The sequence below is a fragment of the Andrena cerasifolii genome, chromosome 15 (assembly GCF_050908995.1).
Source record: "Andrena cerasifolii isolate SP2316 chromosome 15, iyAndCera1_principal, whole genome shotgun sequence".
Taxonomy (NCBI): Eukaryota; Metazoa; Arthropoda; class Insecta; order Hymenoptera; family Andrenidae; genus Andrena; species Andrena cerasifolii.
The window spans coordinates 1,313,700-1,335,602 of NC_135132.1; the positions used below are offsets into that span (position 1 = coordinate 1,313,700).

At 36.5% G+C, this 21,903-nt stretch overlaps 1 protein-coding gene across 11 annotated transcripts in view; it reads right to left on the reverse strand.

Moving 5' to 3' along the window:
• Positions 1 to 21,903, reverse strand: part of LOC143377162 (unconventional myosin-XVIIIa) — a 390,650-nt gene that overhangs the window by 37,983 nt on the left and 330,764 nt on the right. For 10 of the 11 annotated variants that reach the window (XM_076828160.1, XM_076828159.1, XM_076828157.1 and 7 more), the window contains one exon: positions 2,328 to 2,456. In XM_076828160.1, the coding sequence (XP_076684275.1) occupies positions 2,328 to 2,456 (129 nt within the window). Of the gene's footprint in view, positions 1 to 2,327; positions 2,457 to 3,956; positions 6,206 to 21,903 lie in introns of those variants that run through there. The other variant, XM_076828165.1, reaches the window with a different exon arrangement.

Consider the following 21,903-nt stretch of genomic DNA (forward strand, 5'->3'; position numbering starts at 1 on the left):
GAAACATCTTTTTAATTTACAGTTATAAAATACAATAAAATTGGAAAAATAAATAGGTACAGATATTATTTCTGTTTTTCTGAATTTAATTATCTTTTCTTCTTCCTTCCACATTCGTTACACATAAAATAAAAATAAAATGTGGAAAACCAGTGTAACAAGCCCACAAATATATTTGGATTATCAGATTTGTCATTAAAAAATAAATAATTTCCCTTGGGATATCGCGGTATCTATTTTGAGACACTCTGTTTGTATTTTTAACATTAAAAGCATGATTTAGTCGACTTAGGTACCTTCCGATACAGTGCGCATAAAAGTGCAGCATCTATCCCAAATGCCCGGAAGAGACGCCGCACTTTCGTATTTCCAAGTGCTATGTCCAATATGACCTATTCTGACCGAGAAGTATCCCACAGAGTTCCTTAACGTATTACAAAAGTTATATCACGAAAAACTGAACTTTTAACTACTACGATAGCAAAACTAAACTAGTCGTATAACTATTGAGGCAAAGTGCGGTTGGCTTACTTCGCAAAATAGCAAAATCTTTAAAAGTAATAATGGAAACACGTTCTCGCTTATTAATCTAACCTAAACGAACAGCCTAAAGCAAATAAAATCGACAGTGTTGAATTTTATTAACGATAACCCTGAAATACCGAAGGTGCGGCGTCTCTCCCAGTGCGGCATCTCTCCCACAATTACCCAACAGCCTTCCATTAATCTACCCTCTATCTATAAATCTTAGATAAATGTAGAAATGTATCTTTATGATTTACAATAACCCCATGTTAAAGCGTTACACAGACCGTGACGATTAAAAACAATAACTTTCATGATTTTTTTATTTATTAAGGCGAATGTCCCAATTTCTGCTCATGTCCCCATTTCTGCTCATTTCATATTTTTCTTGTTATTATAAGCGTTACGTTTGTGCTATAGTTGCAACAAAATAATTCTAAATTATTTGAATAGTTACGCGAGTGTTGCACGAGCTTGGGGCTAATCAAAATTTTTCGACCGTGTTCTAGCTGGTTGTACTAAGGAACAGCGTCACTATTGGTAATCGATAATTGGGCAGAAAATAGTTTTTGCAGTAAAAGTTTTTATTTCATAATAAAAACAGATACCGTATTGTGTTACGGGTGTAGATTTTTTACTATATTTAATTTTTTAAGTAGAAAACAGGTGATTAGGTTTAGGGTCAAGTGAATCACCGTCATGTCCGCATTTCTACTCACCAAAATTTTAGTAACATAACGTAATTCAATATATGCTGTGACCTCTATTTCTATTCGAAGGCATTTTATTTTTTGTTAATCATTATTTTATGCTTTACTGTTGTGTTAGAAAACATCTCCATAAAAGATGTAACTTAATTCTACCTGAAAAAGCAACAGATTATGTGAGCAGAAATTGGTACAAATGGTGAGTAGAAATACGTACATCGCTATTTTTCGTGAGCGGAAATACGGACATTTAGAGCATTGTATTTAATTACAAATTACTAATAGTTAAGTATCTTGAAATATCTTTCTTAAATAGTTTTTGATTTGGCTGATTTATTATTGAAGAATTAATCAATTACTCTGCAAATTTTAATCACAAACAAATTTTTTACACCTTTATGACGAGTAACCTCTTAAATGAGCAGAAATTGGGACATTCGCCTTATTTTAAAACACAACATGAATTTAATATTCCAACAGTATTCCATTAAACCTGGAAAAATGTAGAAAAGGAGGACACCAAACACTTTTTAAATAACCTTAATTTAAAGCATTTCACAAATCGTGGCATAATCGATTAAAAGCTATGACTTCCGAGATGTTTTTGTCTTTAATTTTAAAACGCAACGTGAATTTTGAATTCGAACAGTATTCCATTAAATCTGTATAAATATTGAAAAGAAGGACACCAAACACATATCTGTATTATGTATAATATCCCCACTTTAAAGCGTTACAAAAAACGTGACATTTAATGCGTTACGGAGAACGTGACATTTAAAGCGTTACGGAAAACGTGACATAATCGATAAAAAACAATGAAATCGTCACTTATGATTTTATAGATATAAGATTGATAGGATAGTTATAAATCCTTATTCTTAAAATTTTATAAAAACGCAGATAAAAGAGAAATTATTTTATATAAATGTGGAATTGATCTAAACAGTATTTATTATACGTTAAATAAACTAAACATTTAGAATGATATATATCAATAAATAAAGTATTTAGAAATGTCTCGACATGAGTGAATACTGTAGACTGGCAAGTGAAGGAACACTTTTACAAAGGTAAAAAGATGTCATGACATACTTTCAAAGCGTTGAGCTTACGACGTGCCAGATAGCCTCTACATCTTGCTTGAAGAAGAATAATGTGTCCAGTTAGTTTCTCGTCTCTTTGAGCTTCCAATCGTTCCAGTGTGCCTGATCTGAAAAATATCTGTTACCAGAAAGCAAAAAATGACTAATTTTTGAATAACAGGTGCCTGCAATAAATAGAAGGAACATTCTTAATTACACTTTGCAGTGTCAATATATTAATTGAAACAATATTCTTATACTAATACCGATATCTATCACTTTAAAAATGTGTGGTGGCATAATACATCTTTGTAAATGGAATGGAGAAAGTTTAGCGAAATTCAAAAACTTTATAATACTTTAGTATTGATATTTTATGAGGACTATAAATTGACTCGCACATATACACAGATGAATAAAGACGTCCTGCTACACTCTACTTCATTTTTCAGTCAACAATAGAAAAATACAGTAGAAGAGAAAGTTATATAGAATCGAGTGTTTAAATTTCCCATGACCTTGTTTATTCTACAGGTGTAACGATACAACGAGTTTCATTACGTTCTTTAATATTAATACGTATGCACGAATACGTATTCTTATTTGAAATGAGTACTTATTAAGAAATTTTTAATCTTTCGTTAATTATTCGTTTTTTCTAAAGCGTTACTCGACACTCAAAACACTTCTACTCCCCGTGAAAAAAGAAATCTATCCCGAGACGTATTATATTCGCGATTCATTCTATGCAATAGGGATAGAAATAAATTTTAGTCGTGAAAAGAATAGGAAAATAAATAGCAAATGAGGAGGCTGTAACATGGGAGCATTCTTAGCCTTGCCCGCTGCCTTCTACGCGTGGAATGATACTTTCTAACGGATAATTAAACATTGAAATATTATCGCGCTGTAAGTACTGCGAATCTCACTCCTCTCCGATATAAGTCAAGCAAATTTAGATGTGCAACTAAGGTACTGGAAATTTTTAACATTCCTTAATAAACCATTTCTGTGTCACAGTTTCATTCAGTCATGTTTGAAGTTTTCATGAAATTTAATTTTACTCCAGTTTACACTCAATACTGATTCAAGTTGATATTGCATTTAAGATTAAAGTAACACACCTCTAATTATTAGCACGTTTCGTGCCACCGTGGAAATTCAGATTTTTGAAAGAACCATAAAAAGTGATGAGAAAATTAGATCGCGATCTCCGTTTATACAAAGAAGCATAGCAGTTGTGCTTAATTATTCATAATTTCAACCCCTGTTGATAAGTCTGTGGGTGAGTGCAAAAGGGACCAATGTCTCGGTTAAATAAAGTTACAGTTAAAGTTAATATTATATAAAGTTTTTGCAAAAATTTCTGACTGCAATTATTGGAAAGTGTCAATTTCAACATTGGCCCTTCTCGAGCTCACCCACAGAAATATCGTGAGCCGCTAGTGACTCAGGTGGCACGGAACGTGTTAAATAGCAAAGCAATGAGGGTAGATTTTTAAGAAAACAAAAATTATGGATTTTCAGAGTCGATTAAAAAGTTGAAAGTGTAGCGACTGCAAACTGTCTAAATGCAACGCGATGATGTCTTTCGGTACGTGTCTAATGATTCGTCAAAATTGATGATCACGCGCCAAACCTGTCGTCCATCGTTGTAAGATGTGGGAGCTTTCCACTGGTCTTTACCGATATGCTCTGCGGCTTTCGTGTTCTCTCCTTTGCAACTATTGGTACTAATGTCCGTGCACGAGGTTGACATACTACTAGCAACGATGGCAGTTTTCTTTTCGGGTTCCAGTCTATCCACGACTGTAGAATTAAACATACCAATGCTGCGCAGTTCATTCTGCTGAAAGAAACGTTCTTTATCGAACTCTTGGCTCTCATTTTGAATGCTCTCTTTCCACTCCACTTCGTTTTCATTACTCATGTGGCCACTATCCTCCGAGCAATTCCCATCGGACGTGTACCCGTTGTAGTCGTTCATACTTTTCACGTTGGCGTTCTTCTTTAAAGTAGTAACAGCCTCGTTCGTCGGGGTGTTCGAAGTGGATCGCGACTTAATCCAAAGATCCTTGGCTTCTCTAGACGTTTCTGCATTCTTGCAGTTAAAGAAATTTACTAGATGCTCGATTTCCTTAGTTCTCTTACCTACCAAATGGTTATTTTTGCTTTCACGTTTAGTATCCTCGTTCCTTTGCCGAGTGGCTTTCAACGTTTCCGCGTTTACAGGTGAAATCAACACGTATCCTGTATCATTCTTCTTCTCAAAATGCTTGACTGACGTTCCACTCATCTGTTTCTCCCAAGTCTTCTTAAGCTCCTGTATATTCGACGCTTCCTTCTTCTTCCTCGACTCCTCCATACAGTCCTGACTTTCATCTCTGTCATACTCTAACCGATGTTTACATCCCCTCGCATCCTCGACCTCTTCAAAATTCCCCTCTTTATTTGCGCCTTTCTCGTTACTCAGGTTCTTCTCAACCGACTCCAGATCTCTTTCCCTCGAATTCTCTTCGATCCGAATCACAGTAGCGTGATGCTCCACCTGGATTCTACTATCAGATCGATCGTTCAGATCGATATCGACCTTGCGAGCTGTGTAGATCGAATTCGTTCTGTGAGGCGAGGCAGAGTCCACGCAATCGTTGGATTTGATCGCTGTGTCAATCTGTTCGTCGCTGTCATCGTCGTCCAACTGCGCCATCAACCGTGCAACTCGCTCCTCGAGGTTGCTGCTGGGTACCCGTATAGTTTGGCAACTCTCTTTCGACATACCGCCGAGGGCATCGCGACAGTTTTCGTAAATCCGCTCGTCCATCGAGCGATCCAGATCAACATCGTTGTTCAACAACACCGCCTGACTCGTCGTCTCTACAGCTCGATCTACTTGCGATAGATCAGCGAGAGATCGACCGACACGAGTGTTCCGTTGCGCTAGAAGCGGTATCTTACTCGGCCTCAACGACTCTCCAAAAGCCTTCCTCCCCTGGCCCCCATTCTTCGAAGTAGCTTGGATGCTCCACAGACTGACGGATCTATTGATCACTCTTCGCCGCGGAGCTTCTGGCCTGCTTTCTTTCTCCAAGGCTGCTTGCTTTCTAGCATCAGCGGAAAAAGAGCCGTTCGTTTTGAACGATTCCTCGGAATTGCCGCGAATCTCAAGGGAAACGCATCCCAGACTCGGCGAACGATCAAAGGCGATCTTCTTCCTCAGTGCTTCCGGCTTCTTCGGCAACTTTGTCGGAGTGTAGGAGAGCCTCTTCTTCAGCAATGTCCTGTCTTCGAGGATCATGCAAGATGCCGGCGGCGAAGAGACTGTCTTCGAGAGCTGTTTCTTATCATTCCGCGTAACTGTCGATGAGGATTTTGTTGTCTCAACACGGCTGTCGTGTATCGACCGGCGAGGCTTCGCCGAGGGCGGGGTACGCGTGTTGCTGTGGTCAATGTAAATACTTGTACGATTACTGTTATGCTCGTTAGAAACTGATTTGGTGGATGGTTTCGAAGCAGCTGGCGTTTTTGCAACTCGGGGCGATCTGTTTGCATGTGGCACCCCATTCTGATCGGTTGTGGGTTGCTTCCTCGAAACCGATAATGGCGCCTTTGATACGTTTGGGCTGCTTCGAGCTTTGACCAAACGGGGACCAGTATTAGCTGTCCATTTTGTCATGTTGTCCAACATCGTGAATGTTACGGTAGTAATAACTAAGTGCAAACGAAGAGAATTTTATAGATCGTTTCGTCTGTGAGCAATAATTGTGAGAGTATGTACGATTCTACGATTCTTTAAATTATTCCACATGTATGAATAGTCTTGACGAAATTTTAATACGAGCTGTTAGATTCTTGATTTTTAATAAACAGACTATTGTTTTTACAAAGGCATTGAAACACTCCTGTTTGTTGATGTTAAAGTCCTCGTCACGTTCACACTATGTTGCGAAGTTAAAACACTTTTCGTATATCAGCATACATTCCCCTAGATCGGAAGCACTCCTGGCTTTAACTATAAATTTTCAAACTGCAATTATCCCTTGCGGCTCCGAATATTCAAGGATTCAACCGGCTAAAAATCAACGGGAACACGGCACATCCTACGAAGCTTTTCTGACTCCCGATCTAATTCTCTGGCAAGGTATCCGTACAAACTGGGAATACCAATGGTGAACTCTGCGTATGTATTTCCTTCGAAAGGTACGGCTCATTCAATTGTCCATTTCACGTCTTCCTCTTCCGCACATATCTGCCCTGGCATTTTCTTCGAATCACCAGTTGTGATTGCCACTCTTTTTATCGACAACGTCTTTCTATGCGCTTGCATTCCAAACGTTTCGTCACTTGGCTACGGTAGCCGTATGCTTCCAACGCCTGTGCACGGTCGAGATTGAATCGTCGTGTCTCGGAAGAACCTTCTTGCACGAAGAACGAGCCGCGACTAAGTACCGTAAAAGCCGCGTAAAAGTGGACGTGCGTTTTATGGTTGCGAGTGAAAAGGAAAGAAAGAGTGAGAGAAACAAGGGAAGGGAAACACCGGGGGTACCGGGAAAGGGAACCAAAATAGAGAGGGGGTGAGAGGGGAGGGGGACGGTGGGCAGAGGGAGGACAGTCCAGCAAAGAGGAATGAAGAAGGATGAGAAGAAACGGAGGAAATGCATCTGCATACTGCCTCTTGCACTTCCCGACAAATTCCACGGGGAAGAGGATGCACCCGTTTAATGCGCCAGCCGTAGTTTCTTCAATCCATTCAAAGGATTCCATTCTCTATTCGCTGAAACCAGAAGATACCATTGCCGACGCGATTATCGTAATTGATAATGCACGAAGTCACTCGACGTCATCCGCAATACCAGACCAGCCGATGCGATGGAATCTTCCGGTTTACTTTGTGAATCTTATGAAATCGGCCACGATGCGATGTGACTCGTAAATTAATCAATTCTTTGCCGTGGTAAATTTCATGTACACTGGAGAGACCCAAGGGGCGTAATTTTTAAGCGATATGATAAGAAATAAAATTTTTGAACATTCAAATCGTATTTGCGGTGCTAGTGAATCGTCTCTATGGCTGACAGATTTTACATTGCCAATTAAAATTGAGTTTATTTAGGTTTTATAATTTCTTTATTCTTTGACGCGTACGAAGATGTGCAAGGTTTCCTTCGTTTTAATAAATCTTTTAATTTGTGGTAATGTTTTCGATTAACCCTTTGGGTACGATCGGTATGCACCGCGAGGAACGCCGATAGGCGTTTAGCGAATATATATAGCTAACTAATAATAGTCATTTGATGTGACGAAGCATGAACCATTTCTGTAATTACAGTTTATGTTCACAATACTGTAGCTACAAAATATTAAGTGGGCAGAAATTTATTAAAAGGTTGAGATATCATTTTGTTTCAGCGATGCAAATATAAATCATGAAACAACTAAAGCAATTTAGATTTAATGAATCGCAAATCCAATTAAATTTAATTTCTCCAAACCGTTTGAAATATTTGTACGTGTCATAGAGTATACTTTTATTACACCGCTATTTAACAGAGCATCTCTTTTCTTGGGTGAACTAAAATAAATTGATGAAACAAACATCAGTCGTTACATAGAATAAATCTACGAATCTATAGCGCTACAGAATATGAAAGATAATAATAATTTTATTTGTAAACAGAGATCCATCATGTTTAATGTTATATCGAGAAAATATGTCTGTAAATTAATATGCACTAATTCATTAAAAAATTTCACATCTAACACTGAAAGTACAGTGTAACAGCATCGCACGAACCAAACGCCGTGAATTCGTATACAGTGTTTATCGCGAAATAAATGTCTCTAAGTAAAGTTGGTGCAGGATAAAATTGTTTATTTAAGTGTATTAGCAAGATAAGAAATTCTGTTACAACAACGGTTGCCCATTGTTGAAGTAAAGCAGTTCGTCTTGCTGCTTGCGTATGTCTAAATGTCAAATGAGTAGTCTTCGTGATAGAATAGTCAGAAGAAACAACCTCCCATTCTCGACTCACAAGAAGAGGTTTTTAGGTTATGAATTATAAAAAATGCGTGTTTTTTATTTTGCATATTTAGGGGGTGTTCTCACCCCTCAAAGTTCATAGGGAGAAATACAAAAGTTTTCTATTGTGAGTTTAAACAATATTATAACATTGTGTTGAACAAAACGTGTACACAATGTTATAATATTCTTCAAACGAACAAAAGGAATTTTTATCATACATCTTCATATGAACTTTGGAGGGTGGTTTCACTTTCTAAATATGAAGCATCGAGAGCAACAACGGACCAAGCCACATTGAAAAAGAAATAATTTTTCCTATGTCATATGATTAGTACAGCCTATTGGAATATATTATTGCTACTAACGCTACTAACTCAATTTCGCAAAAAATGTGGCTTGGTCCGTTTTCACTCTCAATGCCTCGTATGCAAAAGGCCCAAATTAAAAAAAAAAAAAAACACGTATTTGTTATTTTTCGATCCTCTAAAACATATCTCAAAACCAAAGCAATCGGAGACAGATACCACCTCTTCTTATGAACGTTGAGGGGTGGCTTCACCCCCTCGATATGCAAACGGACCAAAATAAAAAAAAACACTTATTTGTTATTTTTCGGTAGTCTAAAACATATCCGAAAACCAAAGCAATCGGAGGGGGACACACCTAAAAACCTCTCTTTGTCAAAGAGAAGTAAATTATTTGGACGGGGTAATTCAACAGAGTATCATTAAAAAAGTACTCGCGTGGTCCGCTACTTTACTCGAGCTCGATTCGTATTTACCGTTATTGAAGCTAACAGCTACCATAGGCGGTAGACTTTGTCTCTCTCTCTCTCACTCTCTCTCTCTCTCTCTCTCTCTCTCTCTCTCGGGCACGCGCGCGTGTGCGCATGCGCAAACTAATTGAGAAACCGATGAACTCTCCCTTCTTTCCTCTCTTTTCTTTCTCCCCAGTTTGCATAAACGAACAGTTACACGAATCGCAATTCACTAATCTGTACCAAACAGTATTCAGTATTTCCGATGCTAACGTATTTGCAAGAAACATTAGTTTCTTGATTGCTAACAAGTTCAATAGTTATATAAGAATCGAATTTTCCTCTTAACAATTTGTAAAGGAGCAAATTAATCCGTAGCAGGTGTGCGAACAAAATTTGCTGAATTTAAGTGTTTACAAATTTTAACCTGCTCAATGGGAACGGAGAAACGTCTGATTTCATAAATAAAATTTGTAACTGATAACGTAAAAGGGAGACCCTTATGTATGACTCTCATAATCCAGGTACTAAAACTTTGTAGGAGTCAGGTGGCACATTCCTACCTCCCACCAACTGATATAACCCCTCTCGTCTTAAGCAATTTCTGAGCTATAACGCACAGCCATCCTAAATCGGTGTCACAAAATTCCTAATTCTTTCTGTCTGGAAATGGATTTTAAGAATAATAATCGATTCCATAAATCCACGTGATGCTGAGAATTTTATAATATTAAGCAATACGTTAAGCTTAACTGTTATAATAATTATTATTCTATTAATTCAGTAACGGCAGTACCAGATCAAAAATATCATTGTTTCAAATGACTTTTCAGCATAGTATAATATCGCAGCATACTTGAATGAAAATGAAAGGACAAATTAATGATAGCTCAATTAAATGCAAAACGGAAGCGCTGTGTATTAGGGTGGGCCGAAAAACCCAAATTTTCTAAACTCAAAACGGCGTAGTGCTGAAAAGTTGCCGTTGGGGAAGACAAATCGAAGTCAAAAAAAATTTTGAAATCGGTCAATGCTTGACCCTCGCGCAATGCCGTCGAAGTTTTTAATTTTTTACCGAGTTTGGCGACTTCTGTATATTTTCATAAAATTGTCATATTTCACTGTTGAGCATCAGAAAATAATAATTAAGAACATAAACACGTGAAATAGTTTTTTATATATATATTGTGGCGAAGCGGACTATCTATGTGTTTCTATTTTCGGACGTAACGCGGTTGTAGTGAAAGAGGAACATATTTTATTGATTCAAAAACCGATTCAACAGCCATTTTCATCTGTAACATTCGTAGCAATTTCTTATAGATTTTTGTGCGCTGAAAACGAATCCGCAAACCGTTTGTCGCCATCACCCTTAGTTTTTGAGAAATTTGATTTTTTTAAAAAACTGCAAATTTTCAACTTTGAACATCTTTTGTGTCGAAACAGTAATAGTTATTCGATTGTTTGTTCCGTCAAATTATTCTATGAACCCTTGCGAATACAACGATATAAGTTATTATTGCATTATTAACATTTAAATATATTTAAACAAGGATCAAATGGAAAAGGACACCCAAAATGCACCCATTTTTGAAGATATCTTTTAATTTATTTTCAAAACTAAGGGTCTAGGTGAAAATCTGATTATTCCACGCGATGCAACAGACATTTTTCTCCGGAAACCATCAACAAGTGGTAAGACACGTTTTGTTTTTAATACAGAAGCCAACAACGGCGGCGCACAGTGGTCCGAAATCCCCATATCAAGGAAAAAATATGATAGCATCAATGTGAAACCTTGAATTTATACAAAACTTGGTATCCCGGGGTTTTTGAGGTCGCTGATTACAAATCTGAAGTCAAAATTATTACAAACAAAATATCTCTTTAGTATAGGAGATATTTGTATGTCAATATTAATGATTAAATTAAAATATCTACTAAACTAATAGTTTTTCGACATAAGTAGCTTAATACTTTGTCATAGAAAATGATGAACTGAATCCAGTAATTTATTAAAAAATATATGGTTCCGTTTAACAAAACATCGGTGACTTTCATACATATGCCCTTTATGCGTCCACATATAAAAAACTAATTAAATTAAATTATGGCCTCCTAGAAACCATTCAACTATTATCTAAAACATAGTTCGATATTGTGAAAAACGAAAACAAGATACTCCAAATACTTATTGATAAAAGTTATAGAAAAAATGCTCCCTACACCAAAAACCGCAGGTTTACGCAGCTGAAACCTGTTTGGTTATGTACTCAAAGGTATAATGCACCATTAGTATTAAGTCTTACCTTGACACTAGCTGTCGCGAAAAAGTTATGTCTGATTAAACTTCGAATCAATTGTTAAAAATACCTATTTCTTCAACTTACGTCCTACTGAAATCAACGAGGGTGTCATTGACTTAATTCATGTAATATATATGTTGAGTATGAACATAATCAAATTACAAAATTTCGTTTTTCTTTTTAATTTACAGATAGTTGAAATTCTACTTGAAAGATAGTGCGTTTGTAATTTAAAATTGTAGGCGTTCTGTTCCCCAATTTTCATATTATAATTTCCTTACACATTGATGGTATTTACAGAAAATTCTTGTTGGTTCTGGCGCCTCAACGATCCTACTATGGAATTGTATTGAAAAAATTCTGTGTACTTGACATTCAAAAAATGACTTTTTTCCTCTATTCGAACCACTGTGGGGCGTACCCACTGCCGCTCAGCGACAGCCACTACCGCTGTTAGCGCCGCACGTTTTGCCAAACTCTTTTGCTACGGTATTGAAAACAAAACGTCACTTACCACTTTTGTTGGTGTTTTCCCAGGGAAAAATGTCTGCTGCATCGCAGGGAGGTATCAGATTTTTCCCTAGGCCTTTAGTTTTTGATATATAGAGAGAGATATCTGCAAAAGTTGGTGCATTTCGGGTGTCCTTTTCCATTTGATCGTTGTTTGAATATATTTAAATGTTAATAATAATATAAGCAACCGAATAACTATTACTGTTTGAACTCGAAAGATCAAAGTTGAAAATTTGCATTTTTTCAAAACGAATTTCTCGAAAGCAGAGGGTGCTGGCGACAAACGGTTTGCGGATTCGTTTTCAGCGCACAAAAATCTATAAGAAATGGCTATTGAATGTTCAGTACAACCGCGTTACGTCCAAGGATAGAAACACTTTGATAGTCCGCTTCGCCACAATATATAAAAAAAACTATTTCACGTGTTTATGTGCTTAAATAATATTTTCTGATGCTGAACAGTGAAATATGACAATTTTATGAAAATATACAGAAGTCGCCAAAGTCGGTAAAAAATTAAAAACTGACGGCGATGCGCGAGGGTCAAATATTGACCGATTTCAAAACTTTTTTTTTGCATCGATTTGTCTTTCCCAACGGCAACTTTTCCGCACTACGCCGATTCGAGTTCCGAAAATTTGGGTTTTTCGGCCCACCCTACTGTGTATTCCCATCTAAACGCCAGGCACATGTGACCGGCAGTATTCAACTCGCTTCAATTTCTACCTTCAGTTGTGAAAATTTTTCTTCGACTTTTACTCTTATAGGGGAGACCGGGGCAAAATGAACTCCGGGGTAAAATGAGCTTCCTTAATTTATTCTTTAACAATAGAATATATTTACATATTTTGGTGACGTAATAAATGTATGTAATATGACAATGATAATTATGCACATTCAGGTATCGAAAAATGGAAATTCATTTAAAAAATTAAAAATGAAGTCTTAGAGACTTCCAATTGGTTTTCTTTTCAATTTAGCTTTTTGGATAAATGAGGCTTAAATGTGTTATTTTAACTCCAAATTTTTTCAGCGTGTTTATAACAAGCTTATAAACATACATGTGCACGCATTTGAGAAAACATTAATCCTAACATTATTAAATAATTCATTTTCCACTGAGTACATATTCGGGACAAAGTGACCGGGATAAACTGAAAGAAAAGATCCGCGAGTGATGTGCGCAATAACCTAACCTGTCATTTTTATGTGAAACCTGTCTGCCAAAAAGTTATTGACGCCCATTTGAAAAAAAAATTTAGATAGAAAAATATATGTTTTTGTTGAAAAATTTATTTAGATATTATAAGTACGCATTTTATTAAAAATTATGTATGTATTTGTTTTATTTATAATATGTCAGACTGTTCATGTAAACAAAGTTCCTTTTCTTCAGAAGAAAATGAGTTTAGGTTAGTAACACAAAGTACAAAGTTACAAAGTACAAATTATTAACATTAAGCTTGTATTAATGAAATATATTTAAAAAAAATAGTTTAAATAGTTTAAAGGTTCTAATAAAGTTGATTTTATAATTATATCCTTCATTAAAACACGTATTTAATTCTGCTCGCTTTACCCCGTATATGGGGTAAAGTGGTCGATTTTGCATTTTCTTTTCAAGTTGAATTTTAATATACTTTAAGTTTATTTTAAGTATTGATATTCGTCATTTATCAATAGTAATGTTCAAATTATATTATAAATCTATTTTCACACATTTTTATTGAAAGGGAAAAATTTTATTCGACTTCAAACATTTTTCGTCCCACTTTGCCCCGGTCTCCCTTAATAGTGCTAATGCGAAAATATTATACTAATGCTAATATAGTATTATGAACAATGTTATTCATACAGCGCCTCGTGCCTCTTTCACTGCGTGAATGCGAGCTGTTCGAGATTCATCTTCGCCCGGTGCACAATCGACCAGGAGGTGATTTTATATGCAAAAACAAATCCAAGATTTAACTGGATTTTACTCCAGCGCGTACATACTTGAAAGATGTTCTTAAGAACAAAGCGTTATTTAAAAAAAAAGGTTATTCTACCATATCGTGTTATTTTTACATAAGGATTTGTTTTATATACAATTGTACAATATTGGAGCCATTCAGAAGCCAACACTGATGGACTTAAAAAATAATAATTAATAATAAATTAATAAAAAATAATAAATAAAAATATAAGATGTAACAATACTCATATGCTAAAAGTAGGTACTAGAAATGAGTAATTCACAGAAAGTGGAATTGCTCTGTTTTACTTCTATAAGGCTCATACATTGCTGCATCCTACCAATTTTTAATCAAGTTTTATGTCGTAGGGGAAATGTGTCTAAAACAATCCCTCGGGGTAAAATGATTCCTGGCTGTTCTGTGGCTATTAGTGCTGTTATTGCTTAATATCGGTGTACGAAAATTCAGCCTGTGTTATAAACAAGAAAAAATCAAAATTACTGCCTTTTATCTAAGGTAAGGTCTTTTTCAATGTTGCGTAACTTTTGTAATAAACGACTTGTGTGAGAGCTGTTTTTTTCGCGAATTTAATGACAATTCAACAATAATTTAATATATGCTTCGTTACTAAATGTAATAATTTGACGTTATATTCAACCACTGAATGTGAGTTGGATGTTTGAGGTCATATGATCCCTCTCTATTAGGGTAAAATGATCCTAGGAATCTCAGGGGGTGCGTGAAAAAATTTGAGTCTGTGAAGCTGATCTCATTTTCTTATGTTTATTAGTTGATTTGAAGTATTTCTATTTATTGATTACGTACCAAAGATTATCTAACATTTGATTTTTGTAAAAAATTGTTTTACTTTATTATGTTTGCATATTTTGTGAGACAGTTTAATTTCTGTTTTTATTTAAATAAATCAATGCTTTTTAATGTTCGTCTTATTTACTATCAGTAGGTATAAAATGATCCTGGAGGTCATTTTTCTAGGGATCCCCCGTAGGGATCATTTTATTCACATAGGTGTACAAAATGATACTTTAGTATGCCTTCACAAAAATACGAATAAAACACATAATTGATCAGGTAGCTAAATTTAATCTAAGCCAATAATAAGGTAGATAAACTAACTTACAAAAACTACTTTACTTTTATTTAAATAACGTGGTTTTGCATTGTTTATATGAATTACGCCTTAAGGGGGTCGTTTTACACCTTTCCCCTACCTATAAAACTGTGCAACTCGATTTCCATGAAAACGAAAGCTTCTGTAAAAAAAGTCTTAATCTACATTTTCGATTTGTTTTTGCACGTAGACTCATATTCTCCGTTGTACCACTAACTGCGGAGCACTGTGTATTATGCTTTCACCGTTCTTAAGTTTCAAATGCTCGTACACTTATGTATACTACATATATTGATCTAACATAGCTATAATTGCATTAGATATAGTGTAGTTCCTGATGAACATTCAAAAATTTCTTTGCAAAACGTAGATGCACACGTAGATACACAGTCAGTATCACAGAATTAATGATAATACTTACATACTATGTCCACTTTATGAACGATAAGTCCCCGTTAACCTTGTGTAAATTATGTTTTGTCATTGTGCTTGGAGAAAAGGTTTGACGTAACAAATTTTAATGAAACAGTTCTGATTGTAAAAAGGTGCGAAGGTTTTATAAAGGTTAACTTTGTCTTTACATTACACATCGTACTGTTTCGGAATCATTATTATGTAAGGTAATTTAAAATATTAGATCATTCAAAAAGCAGGAAAATTAACCTTCAGAGAAATAAAAGCTTACTGAAACGTTATTAATAAATATGTCAACTATTATAAAAAAATAATTTTTCATTCTGACTAGAGGAAGTGCAGCATATTTGGAATATTGTTGGTAATTTGGAATACCGAAGTATCTAATAAACTACTAACGCTATCTAATTTGTAACACCGTAAATAATAGGGGCTAATGACCTTCGTGGATGAACCGCCATTTTAACATTTTCGACTTAATCTGCAGCATAAGAAAACGTGAATCTGCAAAACTTTTTCAGCAAGTATTCAATCGTTCCAATCGTGGCTAAAATATGTCGAAACTTTAGAGTTAAACACTTAATCTACTCATTTGCAAGCTCCTTCTATGGTTGCCTGACAGTTTTGCGATAATTTCGAGAATACAAAGTGTGACATGAAATTTTAGGTTTCAATGCCATGTTGCTAATTCGGAATACCGAAGGTGAAGGCACAGTAAATCCTCGTTACCAGCCCGTTTCTACCATGCGTTAGGAGCCCGGCGACTATCCCCACCATTTCTTGGAATCCTTCGGACAGAGTGAGAAAACCCAATGAGCGAGCTAGAGGAGACGAAAGAGTCGCCGGCAGCTTCGTGTCGACTCTTTCGTTTCCTCTCGCTCGCTTATTGGGCTTTCTCACTCGCGCCATTGGCCGCGCGGAATAGTGTCCACAACGCGTTAGCAGCCCGCCGCCAGTCCCGTTCGTCGGGCTCGTAACGAGGATTTACTGTAATTTGGAATAATCCAAAGCTTAGCAATGCTTTTATTTCACGCGTATTCCTACATTGTGATTTTTTAGCCTGATTACATTATAAAAGAAAATAATTTTATTATCTACATGTTTTTTTTAAGTTTATAAAGTGAAGGTAAATTAGAATACTGGCATTCCAAATTACCTGCACCGTAACGAAATCGATACTTCCCGTCATTTTTCATTTAGACCAGGGCTGCACAGGGAGCCTTTTTCAGCACCTAGCGGCGAGCAACCAGCCGTGCGCCGTTACTAAGGATAGAATCAGTGAGGAGAACTGCAGTAGTGCAGGTGCGGGCCGTAGGTGCACAGCGTAAGTATATGTATATAGCTGGGTTCCTTGTGGGGCCCCAGTGCAGAGCAGGTCCCGCAATGTAATTCGGTGGGATCATGAAATTTCCAAAACATTTGCTACTGCCGGCATTTCGTATGATTTGACGGTTCGATTTTACTGATAATAAAACATTTAATGCTAATAATACTTATCTTTTCAGCGACATATCAAATAATTAGAACATTAATACTATACTGTGTATCTACATCATCGTATGATAAAATGAATCAATTATTCCATGTATAATGTACATATTAATAACGTGAAAAGTCAATAGCTTAAAAACTTGAAAAAGACCAGCAACAAGCACAGGTATGATTCAGGATGAACAGTCGATAAACTGTCAACAGCACGAGTTATAGGTAATACTGCTTTTCATTGAGTAGTGTTAGTCAACTAACGTGGTTTAATGCGTTCATTAAAAAGTAAGTGTCCCACCACGAAAATCATATCTGTAAATTCTAAAATAACAATTTTATCTTTACAATGGAACATCCCATACAGCACACTTCGTGGCGGCAACGTGGCAGGATGGTTGCACTAACCTTGCAGTGTTCCAGCGCAATGTGGATGTAACGTTGCTGCGACGTTGCCGTGCAACATTGCACGGGGCGGACATAGAATTATTGCTGCATAGTTGCATCAATGTTGCGGTGCAATATTGCACGGCAGCATTCCTGCAATATTTCTGCAACGTTACGGCAACGTTTCCACAATGTTGCAGCAACGTTGCGTCAGTATTGCGGCAACGTTGCGCCAGTATTGCGGCAACGTTTCTGCAATGTTGCCGCAATGTTGCTGCAACTAACATTTAAACTTAAAATATTTCCGTTACTTGTAATGATACGAGAAAATGTCTAAGAAAAAAAATGTTTGCTACAGAGAGACAATTATTCTGACGGAGACGATTTTTTTTCTCAAGGTTATATTTCCCGAAATTTCAAGATCATCGATGGTTTTTTTAATGGGATGGCGTATTTTCATTACTGTAACGTTATAGCCAATAAAATATAAATTCAACCATGTATAATATGTTGTCCTTTTTGTCTAGCAATCATTTTTTTCCTGAAACATTTTCTCGTATCATAACAAACAACCAGAGTTGGGCATTATTCGACTAAATTGTTCTTCGACTAACCTTTGAATAAAAATTTTGAATACAGTGAAGTTATTCGAGAATAACGAATAAATTTTTAGTCGTTATTCGTTCCTCGTTATTAGTCATTCGAAGGACCGCCGTGGCGACTAAGCGTCACGAATAAGTCGCTTCGGCTCGAGTAGGTACACTCGAAAAGTATTTTCGTGCCTCATGATACCCCCCTCGGCCCGGCCGGAGGCCCAGGGCCTCGGGGCCCGAGCCGGAGCAGCTCGGGTTCTGATCCCCGCTTATTCGTGTCGTTAAGTCGCCACGGCGGTCCTTCGAATAACGAATAACGACTAAAAATTTAGTCGAATAAAAATTTATTCGACTAATGCCCAACTCTGCAAACAACGGAGATATTTTAAATTTAAATGTTAGGTGACTCACCCTGTATATTTTAATGTGTAGAATAGCACAGGATGGAAGTTGTAGTGCATACCTACTAGTGTCACAAAACCGTAATGGAATTTATCAAAATGAGTCTTCGTTTTTTAATAATTTGAGTTTAAAGTCTTGCATAGTACGAGTAAAAGTTCGAATACGTTAGCACTCTTATTAATCAGTGGTTGTAGCTGCGGCGGTAAAGTGTTCGCCTACGACGCTACGTGTCGCCGGTTCGAAATCCCCTTGGGGGAAAAGAATTTTCTTTGAGAAAAAGAAACACGGGCTATATTTTTGGCCCTACTGTCCGAAACGATGCAGGAGGCGGACATAGAATTATTGCTGCACCCTTGCGGCAACGTTGCGTGCAATCTTGCACTGCAACCATTCTGCAACTTTGCTGCAACGAGAGTGTGCTGTATGGGATATGACACGCATTAATACAAATTTAATCCGACTTTAAAAAAAAATAAAAATGGACTACAATGTAAAAAATAATTTTGTGTTCTTTATTTAATCTACCCCTCACAATTTTTTGAAGTACGCTTCTCAATTTTTTGAAGTCGGCTCCAGAAGAAATTATCATGGTACCATCGGCTCTTTATACTCTTTCAAATAAAAGAAGAATCATCGAAAACAGTGCACGTATATGGAAGTCATGGCTGAACATACATAAAAGAAAAGAATATACGGATCGAATTGAGTAACCTCCTCCTTCTTTTTAAGTCGGTTAAAAAGACAACTTTATTTTGGAGAGAATTGATAAATGATTCTATGGCTCTATATGAACTACTCGCGCAGATGTATCTCTAAGCAGAGAAAGTTTTAACAGTTCCGTTGGAGAATAGGCTACAAATGGTTGTGTTACTTTCTGATATCCCAATAGAAGTTAAAAAAATAGCTTGAAGTATCGAAATTATGGATACTATAGTATTAATTTAGTATAGGTTCTTTTAATTAATTGTGCTCCACTGACGGATAGACAAGATGGGGGAAATACAGTGACACCATAAAAGCAATGAGGAATGAAGGTAGTGGCCCATTTAAGTTTCTGGAGTTAAACCTAAAGTCTCCTTCCGTAGGTAAATAACCCCAATACATAATCTATACGAATGTGATTGTAAAACATAAGTACCAAGAACCAATGAGGTATGGAATATTGCGAATGTTGACCGTTTTGTTCATTTAATTAGATCCATTATAAAGTATGTTGGTACTATACGTGAATACTTATTACATTGACAACTTTTCAGTGAAAAGTACATTTGACACCTTGCCCCCATTTTATCACAGTGGCATGTAGCAGAGTCGGAAAAAGGGGGATATAGTTTCAGGTTTTCTTCTGAAACAGGAAGACTATATTCAAGAAGTGTACCAAAATTGGCACAAAAGTACATCGAAATGTCACGAAATGAATTTATTAATTTCTGCGAAACTGACCACATGGTTTCTTCGTAAATGCCCATAAAAAATAGGTGTACGTGCAAATATTTTAAAAATCATGTATAGCAGTCAACGCGGCAACGTCGCACAATCGATATGTTCAGATATTCAAATAGCGAACGACGATTCAAATTCATATGAGCATTTTTTCTGACATTTTGGTTATAAAAGACGCTCCGAATGTATGCGACGTTGCCAGATCTGCTGCTCCAATTCACTACGCTAACCAATTTAATATTCTACTTTCGTATTACAATTATTTATATTAACATTGAACTTTTTAAAATATATATACACGATGTTAAAAATTATTATTATTTCTATAGTATCATACTACTTTATATTTATCGTTTATTACCCAACTCTAACTTGACTAACACAGTTGGTTAGGAACTACCTTAAGGACCCAGAACATACAAATTTGAGTTCATCGGAAAAATATCGAATACGTCTGACCAGAAAATTAAAATCCATTTTCGGATCTGCAATATCCACTGGTTGGCCCTTATGGAGTTTCTCATCCCAAACACGAATCCGAAAGCAGAACCGCTTTATCGCCCTCAGTTTTAGAAAAACATGAGTTTTTGTAAAAGCGTCCGATTTTGGGCAAAAATGAGGTATTGCGTGAAAACTAAAAACGCTAGGAAGTTCGATTTAGTCATAGAAGATAGATGAACGTTTCCTGAATATATATACTTGTGGTTTCGAATGGTTGTAAATAGCTATTAAAGTTTAAAAAAAAGAGTCGGTGTGCGTAGTTTCTACGTACTATTTTTGCATTCTTGTAAAAAGATTATTACTTGGCACGAATTCACTACACAGTATCGGATTTTCTACACATTTCCGAAGAGAAACCATCCAGGAAAAGTGTCGGAATGGTTTTTAATTCGGACAAGTCGAGAAAATACCCGACGGCAACGTATGCACAGTGTTTTGCCGCCATGCTCCGCTGCTTCGATTCGTCAGTGCCGTAGGTGTAATCGACACTACATGTATCGTCCAATAGGCACCCACTTTCTATAGATGTGTACAATGTTTGATTTTTCTCAGGTATTCCTGGATACTAATCACTGAATTATAAAGAACTTTTCTGATCACTCACAGTTTTAAACAATTTTTAAACAGGAACATTTCTTGGAAGGGACGAAATATGTAGACGAACGTAAGCAGGTACGCATCTCAACCTTCTTTTAATTACAAATCGAGTTTTAAGTTTTGCCTTTCCTAGATACTCGTTATTTACCCATACGTAAGAGTGATGTAACAGGTAAAGAGTGATACAGTGCCAATGTGACCTCCTGCAGTCCAGAATGTTTCAATGCACGTGCTTCATTCTCAAGCGATTCGGTACACTACGTGACTAACAACTGTAGGTGAATTCGTTCGCAGTGCTTCACGTAACTGTTACAACGTAGCCATTTCAATTACGGGCCCAAGTTGACAGGCGAATGTTAAAAGTGTAAGCAAACAAGAATGGATCGCAGCCTATGTAGCTCTGTAATGGGTAGCGACAAACATATCTAGCAACTTGCATTCAGAAGGGTATCACTCGGTATACCACTTAGGTAGGTATGCTACTACGAAGTGACTACATTTTTTCCACTCATTACATACACCAAATGGAGGCTGTTTTCTTGTAGTAATTTAAATGGCTAATAGTCCGTCAAAAACTAATAAGTCAATCATCCAGCTAAGCACGACTAATAACGTCTGCGGACGTGTTGGTTTACACTTGCTAGTTTACTATAAATCTGAAGTTAACGTGAAATTTGACTGAAATTTTACTATGGTTGATGCATCTGCTTTAGAAACAATAAGTGACTAGATTTTGTCTCTGCCCATCTAACAGCGCATTTTCTAACCAGATACAGCGAGTCCCAGTTGTAGGTAAATTCGTCCGTCGGGTCCATTTGCAAAAATATAACCGGCGTGGTTAGTACCTATTTACCATGTCATTATGTATCGTTTCGCTATGATCTTACTCGAACCATTTGACAAGAACAATGGATGGGATATACTGACAATGAAACAGACAGAGCAACAGCAACGAATCCCCAGCCTGTCTGTGTTGAGTGACTGGTAGTTGATGGCGATTAAATATGCGTCCGATACAAAACATCTATTGACGAAAATTTTAATTTTTATATTTTTCCTTAGCTCTTCATGAAACTATTATTAAT